Source organism: Myotis davidii, unplaced genomic scaffold, assembly GCF_000327345.1.
Source record: "Myotis davidii unplaced genomic scaffold, ASM32734v1 scaffold1203, whole genome shotgun sequence".
Lineage (NCBI taxonomy): Eukaryota > Metazoa > Chordata > Mammalia > Chiroptera > Vespertilionidae > Myotis > Myotis davidii.
The window spans coordinates 994668-1007231 of record NW_006294353.1 but is presented as its reverse complement, the minus strand read 5'-3'; the positions used below and the strand labels follow the sequence as shown (position 1 = coordinate 1007231).

The window sequence follows — 12564 nt, the reverse complement described above, 5'->3', positions numbered from 1 at the left end:
CCCCCCCCTCTCCCTCTCTCTTCCTCTCTGAAATCAATAAAAAACATATTAAAAAATAAAAAGAGGATATGGGTGGGCCATCAACAGCCTCTGCCACACATGCCAGGCACTTGGCCTGAACGGGGGAGCCCAGGGGTCAGCACACTCCCGCCTGAGGGCCACCTGCCTGCTTGTGTGTGGCCTTCGAGGCCCAGGCCCTCAGATGGGAGGACAGTTTTGTTCTTAAATGGTTGAGACAGTTAATAGTTCGCGGCTCGTGAAAATCAGAGGAAACTCAGGTTTCCGTGTCCATAACGTTTTATTGGAACCCGGGCCCACGCGCTGGACAACAGCAGAGCTGAGCAGTGGGACAGACTGAAGGGCCTGCAAAGCGGAAGCTGTTTGCTCCGGGCCCTTCGCAGAAAAGGTTTGCCGACCCCTGGGGAGGGAGTAAAGCCGGTTGCAAAAATGGAAAGGATGGGGCCCGAGATTAGGTTTGGGGGTTCACATGGGGACGTTTCTCGGCCCTGGGACGTCTGGGTGGAGCCGAGGTCCCAGTGTCCAGGGCAGAGTCAGAGTGCTGCGGAGAGGAGGGGCGCTGGCCCAGGTCTCACTGGCCCTCGGTTTCAGGCCTCTGCAAAGCCAGTCGCGTTCCACTGGCAGAAGGAGAGGACGCCGTCTGCAGCGGTGGACAGAGCGCCCGCGGAGGCAGCTGCTTCCTCCTGCCCCCCGAAAGCCCCGCTGGAGGAGGCCTGCCAGAAACTCTGGAGGAACCTCAAGACCCTCCCGCAGACGGGCAAGAAGGTCCATCAGCAGCTGAAATCCCACCTGGCAACCATGAGCTTGCCATCACTCCGGGACCCCGAGCGATCAGAGGTGACTCACGGCTCAGCGACAGGAGCGGGTGATGCGTTCCCCGAGAACGTCTACACGGAGCCCTTTGTGGCCACGGCACCCTCAAGCCCCTCACAGCCTCAGGCTCGGAGAGACAGAGAGGACTCCTCCAAGAAGGCCTCGAGGTCAGTCAGCTGGAGCGAGGTGACCCCGAAGACCAGGGGTTGGCACCAAGCAATAGCGAGGGCCCTGTCCTCACAGGTCTCCAAATCAGAGCCCAAGGGCTTGGCAGGACCCCAGGAGGACTGTGTCCCCGAGGAGTACCGCCCACCGCCACCCTTTGCCCCTGGGTACTGCTAGCGAAGAGGTTGGCCCTGGCTCTGGGACCCTGGGTGTCAGGGGCTGCTCACACCCGGACCCCTTGCCTTCCACCCACCAAGCCCTCTGGGACTGAGAAATGTAATAGAGACGCGACTTAGGTCTGGCTCTGCAATTGCCAGGGCGGCCTGGTTATGTGAAGAAGAAGAATCAGTTAATAAGTTACAGCAAGAATCTGGGGCACCTACTGTGTGCACTGAGACTCTCCGTGTCCATTCTTTCCCTTTACTCCTGCCTCTGAGCAGGCCCATCAGGTAGGCACCTCCTGCACATTTCAAAGAAGAGCCAGGTTCCGAGAGGAGGAGAGGCATGGTCACAGTCTACTGGTGTGAGTGCCAGGGTTGGAAGTCATGTCGTTTGGAGTCCTTTTGCCCACAACCCCTGCACCCAGGCTCCGTTCTCCCTTCTGGACACGCCACCCCCTCCCCCACCCTCCCACTCTCCGGTTCTCATGCAAATGAAAGAGATGAGACTCGTGGAGGGCTTGGTGCACACGGGCAGCTTTAGGAGAAGCAAATGTGTCCTTTGCTTTAAAAAGGGAGAGGCAGCCGGGACTGTGGTTGAGGTGGACTCCGCAGGGGGAATCCTGGGTTGCACGGCTGTGTGGCCTTTGGCGAGTCACTAGATCTCTCTGGGCCTATTTCCTCATCTGGAAAATGGGGAGAAGAGTAGGACTGTCCTCTTGTTCGGGACGAAGCAGTAGGATGTATGTAAATCCTAGGGCTTTGGTGCATAGTAGGTGCTTTTGGTGCACAGGAGGAGTTTAGGGTGGGAGTGGGCTCCCTAGAAATGCTACACAGTGGGGGAGTCTGGAAGGTCCCTGGGGCTGCTCTCGGTTGCCCCACTCAGAATGACCACTGTTTGGACTGACTGGGGCCACAGATGGGGCCCCTGGGGTGGCTGCTGGTAGAGTGGGTGTGGGGCTCCCCAAATCCACAGAGTGTAGAGGTCTGGGATGTGGAGTGAGCTGGGCCAGGGGTCAAGCCCTCCTCTGTCGATGACTTGGGGTGTGGTCTTGGGCAAGCCATTCTGTTCCCTCTGAATGAAGTGGCTGGTTCTCAGCCAGGCCTGCTGGGATCCAATGAGATGGCAGAGGGGCAGGTGCTTCATAAACTCGAGAGTACTGTGCCCGTCTCAGTGAGTGGCCCTCCTGGCACCCCGCTGAGGCCTCCCCTGGCAGCCTGAATAAATAAGCAAGGAGTTGCCAGGCCGCCCAGCCAATCAATGATTCTCTCTCATCATTGATGGCCCTCTCTCTCTCTCTCTGAAATCAATAAAAAATATGTTAAATAAATGAATGAATGAATGAATGAATAAATAAATAAATAAATAAATAAGGAGTTAAACCTTCAGGCCCTTTGAAGAATTCAGGGATTGAGGAAAAAGGGGACTAGGGTTTGGGGGGCCCTGGGGCTGGACAGCATGCCTCATCTGCATACCTCGTCTCTGCTCACCAAACGCACAGCCACGCACCCCCAGCCTTCACAGTGGGGGAAAGATCTAGAAGTCAGACTCTTCCTTTTTCAGTCAGGGAGTTGGTAGCCCAGAGAGGGGGCAGCCGCACCCAGGATCACACAGGAAGAACAGAGGTGAGCTCCCAGGTCTCCTCCTTCCCATCCACCAGGCTTAAGGAAGGTGTGACTCAGTGATGTGTTTATTCTCAGAGCCCAGATTCTACAGTGGGATGAGGGTCACCCTGCCCTCCTCTGGCCCGGCTCCTCCTCCGTGGTCCTCAGATGCGGATGTGGAAGGTGCTGTGTGCAGAGAGGCAAGGATCAGTGTCATCAGGCAGAGGGCCGCCCTCCTGCATCTTCCCCTCAACACTCCCGCTGGGAGCCCCCCAGGTCGGCCAGTAGCCACATGGGAAGATGGGCCTCCTCCTCCAGAAGCCCTCAGCTGTGGCTCTCCTGACCCCTTCCCCCTGGGGTTGGGAGCAGATCTCTGAATCAGTTCACATTCAGACTGTAGGACTCTGAGTGAGTGGCTGCCCCTGTCTGGGCCTCAGTTTGCTCCCCTGTGAAGTGGGGATGATAGCTGTCTCCCCTTCGTAGGGCTGCACTGAGGACTGAGAGCGGGACACCCAGAAGGTGTCATTATTCGCGTCTCCATCTGCCAGGAGACCAGCCTTGCTTATCCAGGGCAGAGAAAGGAGGCCCTCGGTGCATGTAAAGACACCACCAATAAGAACAGCCACGCCAGCAACCACAGCACAGTTATTGCGCACCTACTGTGTGCCAGGCACTGCTTTAAATTTCATGGACTGACTCGGGGGCCAGTCAACTTTTTCTCTGGAAAGGGCTAGATAGTTGAAATGCCCATGACTAAACTCTGCCTTATAACTTGAAAGCAGCCATAGACAATCTGTACACAAAAGGGCATGGCTGTGTGCCCGCAAAACCATTGAATGACCTGGAAATGTCAATTTCATGTCACTTTCGTGTGTCATTGAATATTATTATTCTTTGCTTCCTCCCCCCCGCCCCCCACCCCCACAACCATTTCAAAATGCAATTTAAAAACGATTCTTAGCTCATTGGAGATACAAAAAACAGGTGGTGGGCCACCTCCTGTTGTAACTCATGCAACCCTTGCGATCCACCCCACAGTGGGGGTTCTGAGTCACCCCAGGGCTGCCAAATACAGTTGTGCAGACTGTTCACTGCAAGGTGTTCAGGCAAGTAGGACTGAAGTCCACCCATGTTTCACTCACCCAAAGAGCTGTGACCGCCCCCCAGGAGGAGCCCTGGGGCTCCTAATTATCCCGGGCTGAAAGGTGCAGGGGCTGAGGCCAGGGAGGTTGGGAAAGTTCCCCAAGCTCACAAATGAATGAAGGAAGGACCTTTCACCAAGGGAGTCTATGAACTAGTTCCGTAAGATCCTTTCTCACATGGGGAAATGGACTGTGTGGGGTGGCAAGAGGGGTCACCTGAGGAAGTCGGGCGCCCGCAGGATCATGTTTTGGAAGTCTTCCAGGGACAGCCGCCCATCGTGGTCCCCATCGGCCTCATCCAGCACCTTCTCGCACACCAGGCTCACCTCCTCGGCGCTCAGCTCGCCCCGCGTCAGCTTGGTCACCGTCTGCTCCAGGTCCCACATACAGATGTAGTCATCGTTGTTGAAGTCTGCACGGTAGAATGGATGGAGACGCGGGGTAGGCAGACTGCGGGTGGCAGGCAGGCTAGGCCAGCAGGGGCATATCTTGTCTCCATATTACAGAGGGGGAATCTGAGGCCAGGCCCTCAGAGGTACACTGGGTCTCGCTTTGAATTGGGCAGGGACAAGTTCATTCATTCGTACATTCAACAAGTACTTGTTGAGCACGTATGATGTGCCAGGTAATATGATACCTTTTTCATCCATTCATCACTCAACAAGTATTTATTGAGCACCTATTTTGTGGCAAGCACTGTGGTAAATTTTCATTCATTCATTCATTCATTCATCCATCCATTCAAGTATTTATTGAGCACTTAGATACCAGGCACCATGATAACTATTTTTCATTCATTCATTCACTCACTCAACAAGTATTTATGTAATGCCTACTATGTGCCAGGCCTAGGAAACAGATGGTGACCTAAACAGACACTGTTGCTGCCCTGGGTCTCCTCAGAGAGAAAGTCAACAAGAAGTGAGCAGATCAATGAACAAGAAATGAAGCAGCATTATCCCATGCTAGGAGAGAAATAAAATGGGAGTTGGAGGACAACTGGGGGGTGGGGGCTACTTTTGACCAAGAGTTCAAGATCAGAAGGAGCCAGGAGAAGGTGTCCTGGGCAGAGGAGAGAGCAGAGGCAAAGGCCTGGAGGCAGAAAGAGCTTGGCGTGTTGGAGAAAGAGCCAGGCCGGTGCGGCTGGAATTGAGTGAGCAAGGAGGTGAGGTCGGGAGGCATGGGGTGGGTGGAAGACAGGACCAAGTTGGGCTTTGAAGCCCTTGGGGAGACACTGTGACAGCAGGGCAGCCTCTGGCCCTGGGGTAGATCTTGTTTCCACCCCCCACCGCACAGCCCTTACCGCCGGCCCTGCACACACCATAGATTTTGAAAGCATAGTAGGCCTTGAGGTCACGGGGAGCCATTTCACTCATCACAGAAAACATGTCCAGGAAGTTGTTCAAGGTCATGTGGCCGTCCCCATCCTCGGAGAAGACCTGGGCAATTCTCAGGCGGAACGGGTTGTCCTGGGAACAGGAAGCGGGGAAGCCATCACTGATTAGGCTCTCAGGCTCCAGGTGGTCTCCCTCTCGGCACCCACCTTCTTGGGAACCTCCAAGTGCCCCCCACCCCCCACCAAGACTCCCTCCCTCTCATGGTCCCTGGAAAGGACTTCAGGCACTTCCACTCTCTGCCCCTGGGGTCTGGGTGGTGCTATCCCTACTTCCAGCTACAGAGGCAGCCACATGACCCTGGTAAGGACCACCAGGGATTTCCATTCACCTGGTAGCTGTGATTGACTCTGGGATAGGCATGTGACTTAAACTGGCCAACCAGAAGCTGCCCTGGGATGTTTTTTGAAAAATTGGGGTGAAAGGGCCTGCTTTCTGTTGCAGAGCCGACAGGAGGAAATCTGGGCACTAGGTGTTCCCTTCACTACCCCAAGAGGAAGGGCTGATTGAGACTGAAGCCTCTCCCTGGGGGAGCTGAGAGGTGGAAGAGGATTCCTGAGCCCATCCTCAGAGACCCTGGTCCCAGCTGTACGGGTGGATGTTTTGCTCATGTGATCGAATCCATTCTGTCCCTCTTGAATGAGGTTTTTGTCCCTGATGATACAAGAATCTCTCTGCACAGTCCCTCACTCCACAAGTCCCTTTTAGAGACACAAACCGAGTGTTGACTATCCAGCTGAGACGAACTTGCATGTAGCGGTTCCTACCATGAACAGACGTAATGTTCCCTGAGTCCTTTCCACCCAACAGGCCTTGTACTAAGCCCTTTACCTGCATTATCCTACCTCATCCTCCCAACAATCCAGGGTTTGAATCCCATCTATGTCACGTCCTGGCTGTGTGGCCATGAACAAGTGTCTTAAACTGTCTGAACTTCGGTTTTCTCATCCATACAATGGGAATAATTGCAGCACTCACCTCATAGGAATGCAGCAAAGGACAGCGCTACCATTTTCCCCTGCCCGCCCCATTGCCTAAGCAAGCATACCTTCAGCTCAGGCATGGTGCCGATGAGCTCGTACGGCACCTTCACGTCAGGGCAGCTGGTGTAGTCGAGGGGGACGAGCTGGGGGGCCAGGTCCTGGTAGCGATAGAAGAGCCTGGTGTAGGGATGGAAACACCGGGAAGGTTGGGAGACGATGGGAGGAAGAGGACTTGACCCTCCTCTCTCACTTGCAGCTGCTCACTCCATGCTGCAAGATGCTGGGTTCCTAAGAGCCATCAGCCCTGCACCTGGCCTTCAGGTCCCTGGCATACAGGCCCCTCTATCTCTTTGGGGTCACAGCCAAGGTAGAAAGCGGGCTCGGGGGGGGTGGGGTGGGGGGTAGGAAGTAATCAACCAGGAATCTTGTATACAGATATACAAGACCCATGGCCACAGACAATGGGACAGTGAACGCCTGGGGGAGGGGGCGGGGAGGGGCTGGAGGTGGTCAATGGGAGGGGAAATAGGAGACATATGTAATACTTTCAACAATAAAGAATTATTTAACCCTCTCCTCCCACACACACACAAAAGAAAGAGGGCCCGAGAGCTCAGGGAGACCTGAATGGGGAAAGCAAGCCAGGAAGGAGGAAGGACTTCCTGCAGGAGGAGGCATTGGTGCTGGGCTTTGAAGCAGGAATAGGAGCTCACCACGTAGACTGGGTGGGCAGAAGGGAAAGTGCTTAAGGTCATTGCACAACAAGCATTTGGAGACTCTGAGCCAACCTATGAACCTCTGGACACCATCACATTATCGGCAAGGTCATGCCTCTAAGAGCCCCATCCTCACACTTTGCTTTTCTCCCTCCATAACGAGAAGCAGGGCTCCCTCAAGGGGGCCGAGCAAAGACAAAGGCTAAAATTCAGGTTTTTGAGAGGGTGACTGAAACACACTTTGGAAAACACCAAATGACATACACACTGCCTAGTCGGGGTGGGGGGGCTCTCCACGCTGATGACCCACCTGGTGATGCCATACCTTCACTGGAGGAGCATGCTGGGCAGCAGCCTTGTAGAGACCCTCCTTGATGACTAGAGGTCCCCACGCTTCTAGGGACTGTCTCGGAAGGGAACAAGGAGTTCCTGGGTCAAATGACCACTAGGAACTCAAGGAGGGAGTGTCTGGGATTCAATCATGACCACCCAGTTCCTTATTTGGGTCCCCTCAGGGAACAACCTGAGTTTGGGTTTCTGTATGGACTTGAGCAAGTCCCTCTAATCCAGTGGTTCTCAACCTTCTGGCCCTTTAAATACAGTTCCTCATGTTGTGGCCCAACCATAAAATTATTTTCGTTGCTACTTCATAACTGTAATGTTGCTACTGTTATTAATCGTCACGTAAATACCTGATATGCAGAATGGTCTTAGGTTCGTTCGACCGCCAAAGGGGTCGTGACCCACAGGTTGAGAACCGCTGCTCTAATCCTCTGAGCTTCAGTTAGTCTGTCTGACAAATGAGAAGCTTGGGACAGATGACATGTCAGCCCTCAAACTCCTTGGGACTTGGCCCATCTACCAAGCCAGGGCCAGCCGCCCCTGTCCCAGCCTCAGTTTCCCATCAGTAATTCGATAACGATGGCCAGGGTGACCCTGCGAACTGTCCTCACCCAGACAATGGGGCTCACTCATGAAAGGTGTGCCCATCAATAATGGATGCCCTGTGCCCACATAATTGGACCCTTGGCCTCGATCACTCTGCAGCCAAACCCTGGGAAGCTTGGGTTTCACAGCTCCAAGCCCTGGGTCGGGGCCTCTGGACAATGGCACCAGGGGCCAGGCGGTGATGTGGGATACCCCGCTATGCCTGTCTCGCTCATGCCGCTGGGGACTTGCAGCGGCCTCAGGGTGCCTCCCGCACCCTCACCTTGAGGCCAACTCCAAAGCCCAGAGCTGGCTGTGGACGCTGCCTCTGGGCTCCCAGCCTCCAGTCCCAGCCTCTTCCCATTGCCTCAGGGGCCCTTCTAACATGCTGATCTGTCTCTCCCCTGCCCACACCCTCCCCATGGCTCCCTGCCACCCTTGGGGGAAAGCCTAAGCTTGTCAGCCTAGAGGCATGACAATATGACGAGATGTGACTGCTCAGCCTCCCTATCTCTGCCTCCATCTACTGAACATTCATTATCACTCTGCGGTGAAGCATTGGGTCTTGTCAAATTGCAAACATCCTCCGGCAATGACAATGTATAGAAAGTTGTGTCCAGGTCTTCCTCCCTTCATCCCCAGACTGACCTCATGATTTCCTTCCTTGTGAAGAAGGTGCAGTCCTGCGGAGAGAGATGGTGGCTTGGCCCAGACCCTACCCAGGGGGTCTCCTTCCTCCTCCCCGCTCCTCCCACTCCCCATTCTCATTTCTACCGATGCCACACACAGGAATCCTTGTGACTGCACACCCAGGACCAAGGGATGCCCTCCCCACCCCTCAGGCCAGGAATCCAACGCTGACGAACCCAGTGAGGGCCCCACTCATCACTCCTACCTGATATTCTTCCAACTGCTCATGGGTGAAGACTGTTTGCTTGTTGCCCATGGTGAAGGCCACCGCCAAGAACAGGCTCCAGAAACCCCCAGTCTCCTCAATGCCACCCAGTTGCCAGGCTGCCACACACCAGTGTCTGAGAAAAATCGCCCTGCCCTGGCTGTCACCCGCCCACCCGCCCCATCACCCCCAGCCTGGGGGAGACTCAAGTTACAGCCAAGCTCTTTGGACAACAGCCTGAGTATGTCCATGGTCACCAGGGCAAGGAGAAGGGCTGTGGGAGGTCACAGAACCTCAGACCACATCTTCGACCACCAGGTGAGCCTGCGAGCAGGGGATACCTTCCAGAGACAGGCAGCGCGGTGTGGAGGCGGCAAGCATACCCCAACTCAAATACCAGTTCTCCAACCACTAGCTGTGCAGCCTCAGGCCAGTCACCTGACCTCTCTGAGCCTTATTTTATAAGGCGTAAATTACTTTAATACCTACCACATAGAATTCTGAAGATGCTAGTGGTCATTATTGCAACCAAAACAGCCGAACAAGATGAACAAGCTCCAAGATCTGCTGCACAATATTGCACCGATAGTCAACATTAATGGACTGTACACTTAAAAATTTCTTAAGCCCGGCCGGTGTGGCTCAGTGGTTGAGCATTGTTCCAGGTACCAAGAGGCCGCTGGTTGGGTTCCAGTCAGGGCACATGACCGGGTTTCAGGCTTGTTCCCCAGTAGGGGGCATGCAGGAGGCAGCTGATTGATGTTTCTCTCTCATTGATGTTTTTATCTCTCTCTCCCTTCTCCCTCTCCATTCCTCTCTCTCTAAAACTCAATTAAAAAAACATATTAAAAAATTTCTTAAGAGGATAGATCTCATGTTAAGTGTTCTTACCACAAAAAAATAAAATAAAATAAAAACATGCAACTAGCCCTAACCAGTTTGGCTCAGTGGATGGAGCGTTGGCCTGTGGACCAAAGGGTCCCAGGTTTGATTCCAGTCAAGGGTATGTACCTTGGTTGCAGGTACATCCCCAGTAGGGGGTGTGCAGGAGGCAGCTGATCACTGTTTCTCTCTCATCGATGTTTCTAACTCTCTATCCCTCTCCCTTCCTCTCTGTAAAAAATCAATAAAAACAAACAAACATGCAACTATCATGTGATCCAGCACTTGCACTCTTGGACAGGCCCAGATAAAGGAAAAGGTATGTTCACACAAAAACCTGTAACAGCCCCAAATGGGAAACACCGATATGTCCTCTCCACTTAAAATATAAGTTATTGCCCTGGCCAGGTTGCTCAGTGGTTAGAGTATAGCGGGCTTGATTCCCAGTCAAGGGCACATGCCTCGATTACAAGTTCAATCCCTGGCCCTGGTCGGGAGGCAACCAAGTGGCGTGTCTCTCTCAGGTCAATGTTTCTCTCTCTCTCTTTCTCTCTCTCTCTCTTCTTTCTTTTTCCCTCCCCCCTCCTTTCCACTCTCTCTAAAAATCAATGGAAAAAATATCCTACTCCCTGGGTGAGGATTTTTTTTTAAAAAAAAGACTATAAGTTATCAATGGGGGCAATATTAACCCCAAATTGGGGTGGTTTGGGGTGGGAACAAGACTTTTTGCCCCTCCCCAAAGATATTGCAATGGTGTGTGGCCCTCCAGAGGTTCACCTTCCTGACAAAATCTTACTCATCAGTATTTAGCTTCTCTCATTAAATTAAAGTTGTTTTTTTAAGGGGATGATAATGAGAAAAAAGGTTGAGAAATACTGTCTGAAAGGTATTCACACCCACTTCCAATGGGTGATTTCATGGTGTGGTGACAAAAGCAAGGATGGAACACTCAGCGTAGGTTGGATTACAGTTGTGCCTCCGTTTCCCTACCTGCGAAATCAGTCTGGATTATGTCCTAAGGTGACTGTGGAAGTAAGTGAGATGATTCATATGAAGTGTTAGCTGTTGTCATAATCATCCCCATTTTATGCGGAAAGGGAAGGTCAGAGACAGGAAGACACTTGCTCTCGGGTACAAAAGCCTTGAGGGCGCCAGAGGCCAGCTCCACAGCTGCAGGGCTGGCGGGGGGAGAACTCCTTTCCCCCGTTGAGTCTTTCCTGTCCCTCTCTGAGGAGCTGGTTCTGCCACGGACGGTCCCAAGTGGGAACTGGCACAGGCTGGCAGCCCGCGTCCTTCCCTTTGGGCACCCGTCCAGTTCTGGAATGCCCAAGGGTGAGCCCCGGCTGGAGAATGGGGCAGTCGCTTGCTGCCTCCTGCAGGTGGAACTGGGAAATGCAAGCACCGAGACGGTCCCAAGTCGTCTACTAGTGTATTAGGGAATGCTCCTCCGCCCCGCAGCCCCCCTCATCCTCCCCGTCCCCCCATCCCCATCCTCAACAATTTGGGCAACAGTAGTACAAACTAAGATTCACATTACCCATTGAACCCTCAAAATACGGCAACACAAGAAAACGACATCCAAATGTACGCAAAACACTCAAAAAGACGAGGGGTTTTAAGAAATGGAATTTGTCAAATTGGCTTCACTGGGAGGGAGGGGGGAGCAAGAGCAGAGAAACCAGAGTGTGTGCCACAGCCGGAAGTGTGTCGGAGGAAGCGGTAGAGCCGGACTCTCTGCCCCGCCCACAGACCCAGAAGTGTGCCAAAGGCGCATGAGCAGCGCCTAGCTCGCCAATGAGGACGAAATGAGGCGGGATTTCGGCCGGATATAATGTTCCTAAACAGGAAGTGTGGCAGTTTACCGAACTGCGGGCGGGCGCCATGGAGGCCTACGAGCAGGTCCAAAAGGGGCCCTTGAAGTTGAAAGGCGTCGCAGAGCTCGGCGTGACCAAGCGGTGAGTCCCAAGAGCCGGCGGGAACCCCATCTTCTGCCCTTAAGCCACTTTCCGACACCTCGGCCTCTTGCTCTCTGATCCGATCTCACCCCATACCCCCCCCGCCCACCACCATTCCTCCGTCTCCCCTTTCAGGAAGAAGAAAAAGAAAGACAAAGACAAGGCGAAACTCCTGGAAGCTATGGGAACGAGCAAGAAGAACGAGGAGGAGAAGCGGCGCGGCCTGGACAAGCGGACCCCGGCCCAGGCGGCCTTCGAGAAGATGCAGGAAAAGCGGGTGAGGCGGGTGGGCAGGCCGGGGATGCCCCGCTCCGTGGGCACGCGTCTCCCGGAGCCGATGCCTAGGACGGGCCGGGAGACTCGAAACCCGGACGCTTGAGGGATGGCGAGCGGCCAGGGAGGACCTTGATTCCGGGGAGAAGATGCTGTGTGAGGGGAAGAGCCCACTGCCTGGGAAGCCCCTCGGGCCGAGTGCAGGCAGAAGGTAGAGCTGCAGGTGGCGTGGAAAGGAGCGGGAGCCGGAGACCCGAGTTTGAATCCCAGTGCCGTCTCTCATTCGTCCCGGGACACTGGGGCAGTAACTCGTCTTCTCCCCGTGCCTCGTTTTTCTAATCTGTAGGATCAGGATAGACCCCCTTTCTTAAGAAGTATGGGACCTTTGAAATGCACGTATATTGCATTTGTCATTAGGTCTGGTATAAAGTCAGTGCGCATTGGTGTTAGCTGTTGATATTAAAGGGTCATGCTCCCTGCTGTAAGTCACCACAATCAGTTTCCATGACAACATTGTTGGCAGATTCAAATGTCTGTTGTTTATTTTAATACAGCGGTTCTCGACCTGTGGGTCGCGACCCCTTTGGGGGTCGAACGACCCTTTCACAGGGGTCGCCTAAGACCATCGGAAAACACAT

At 53.9% G+C, this 12564-nt stretch overlaps 3 protein-coding genes across 3 annotated transcripts in view; 2 read left to right on the top strand and 1 right to left on the bottom strand.

The window, feature by feature from the left end:
• Window positions 1-2395, top strand: part of HSH2D (hematopoietic SH2 domain containing) — an 11612-nt gene extending 9217 nt beyond the window's left edge. The window contains exon 6 of the mRNA XM_006768464.2: window positions 610-2395. Within this exon, the coding sequence (XP_006768527.1) occupies window positions 610-1173 (564 nt within the window). The 3' untranslated portion in view covers window positions 1174-2395. The remainder of the gene's footprint in view (window positions 1-609) is intronic.
• Window positions 2396-2827: 432 nt separating this feature from the next.
• Window positions 2828-8935, bottom strand: CIB3 (calcium and integrin binding family member 3). Its single transcript, XM_006768449.2, has 6 exons — window positions 8817-8935; window positions 8570-8604; window positions 6344-6455; window positions 5223-5370; window positions 4118-4313; window positions 2828-2945 (listed from the first exon to the last, which is right to left on the bottom strand). The coding sequence occupies exons 1-6, from the start codon at window positions 8865-8867 to the stop codon at window positions 2924-2926; spliced, it is 564 nt and encodes a 187-aa protein (XP_006768512.1). The 5' UTR covers window positions 8868-8935; the 3' UTR covers window positions 2828-2923.
• Window positions 8936-11541: 2606 nt separating this feature from the next.
• The window catches only part of FAM32A (family with sequence similarity 32 member A), a 4733-nt gene continuing 3710 nt past the window's right edge, over window positions 11542-12564 (top strand). The window contains exons 1-2 of the mRNA XM_006768448.2: window positions 11542-11653; window positions 11789-11930. Of these exons, the coding sequence (XP_006768511.1) occupies window positions 11580-11653; window positions 11789-11930 (216 nt within the window). The 5' untranslated portion in view covers window positions 11542-11579. The remainder of the gene's footprint in view (window positions 11654-11788; window positions 11931-12564) is intronic.

Excerpts from the sequence above, each read along its gene's own strand:
- CIB3 (XM_006768449.2), bottom strand. The coding sequence starts at position 8,867 with ATGGGCAACAAGCAAACAGTCTTCACCCATGAGCAGTTGGAAGAATAT. Across the intron at positions 4,314-5,222 it reads CTATGCTTTCAAAATCTATG|ACTTCAACAACGATGACTAC; the intron begins GTGTGTGCAGGG and ends TCTACCGTGCAG. Across the intron at positions 2,946-4,117 it reads CGGGCGCCCGACTTCCTCAG|CACCTTCCACATCCGCATCT; the intron begins GTGACCCCTCTT and ends CTCTGCACACAG.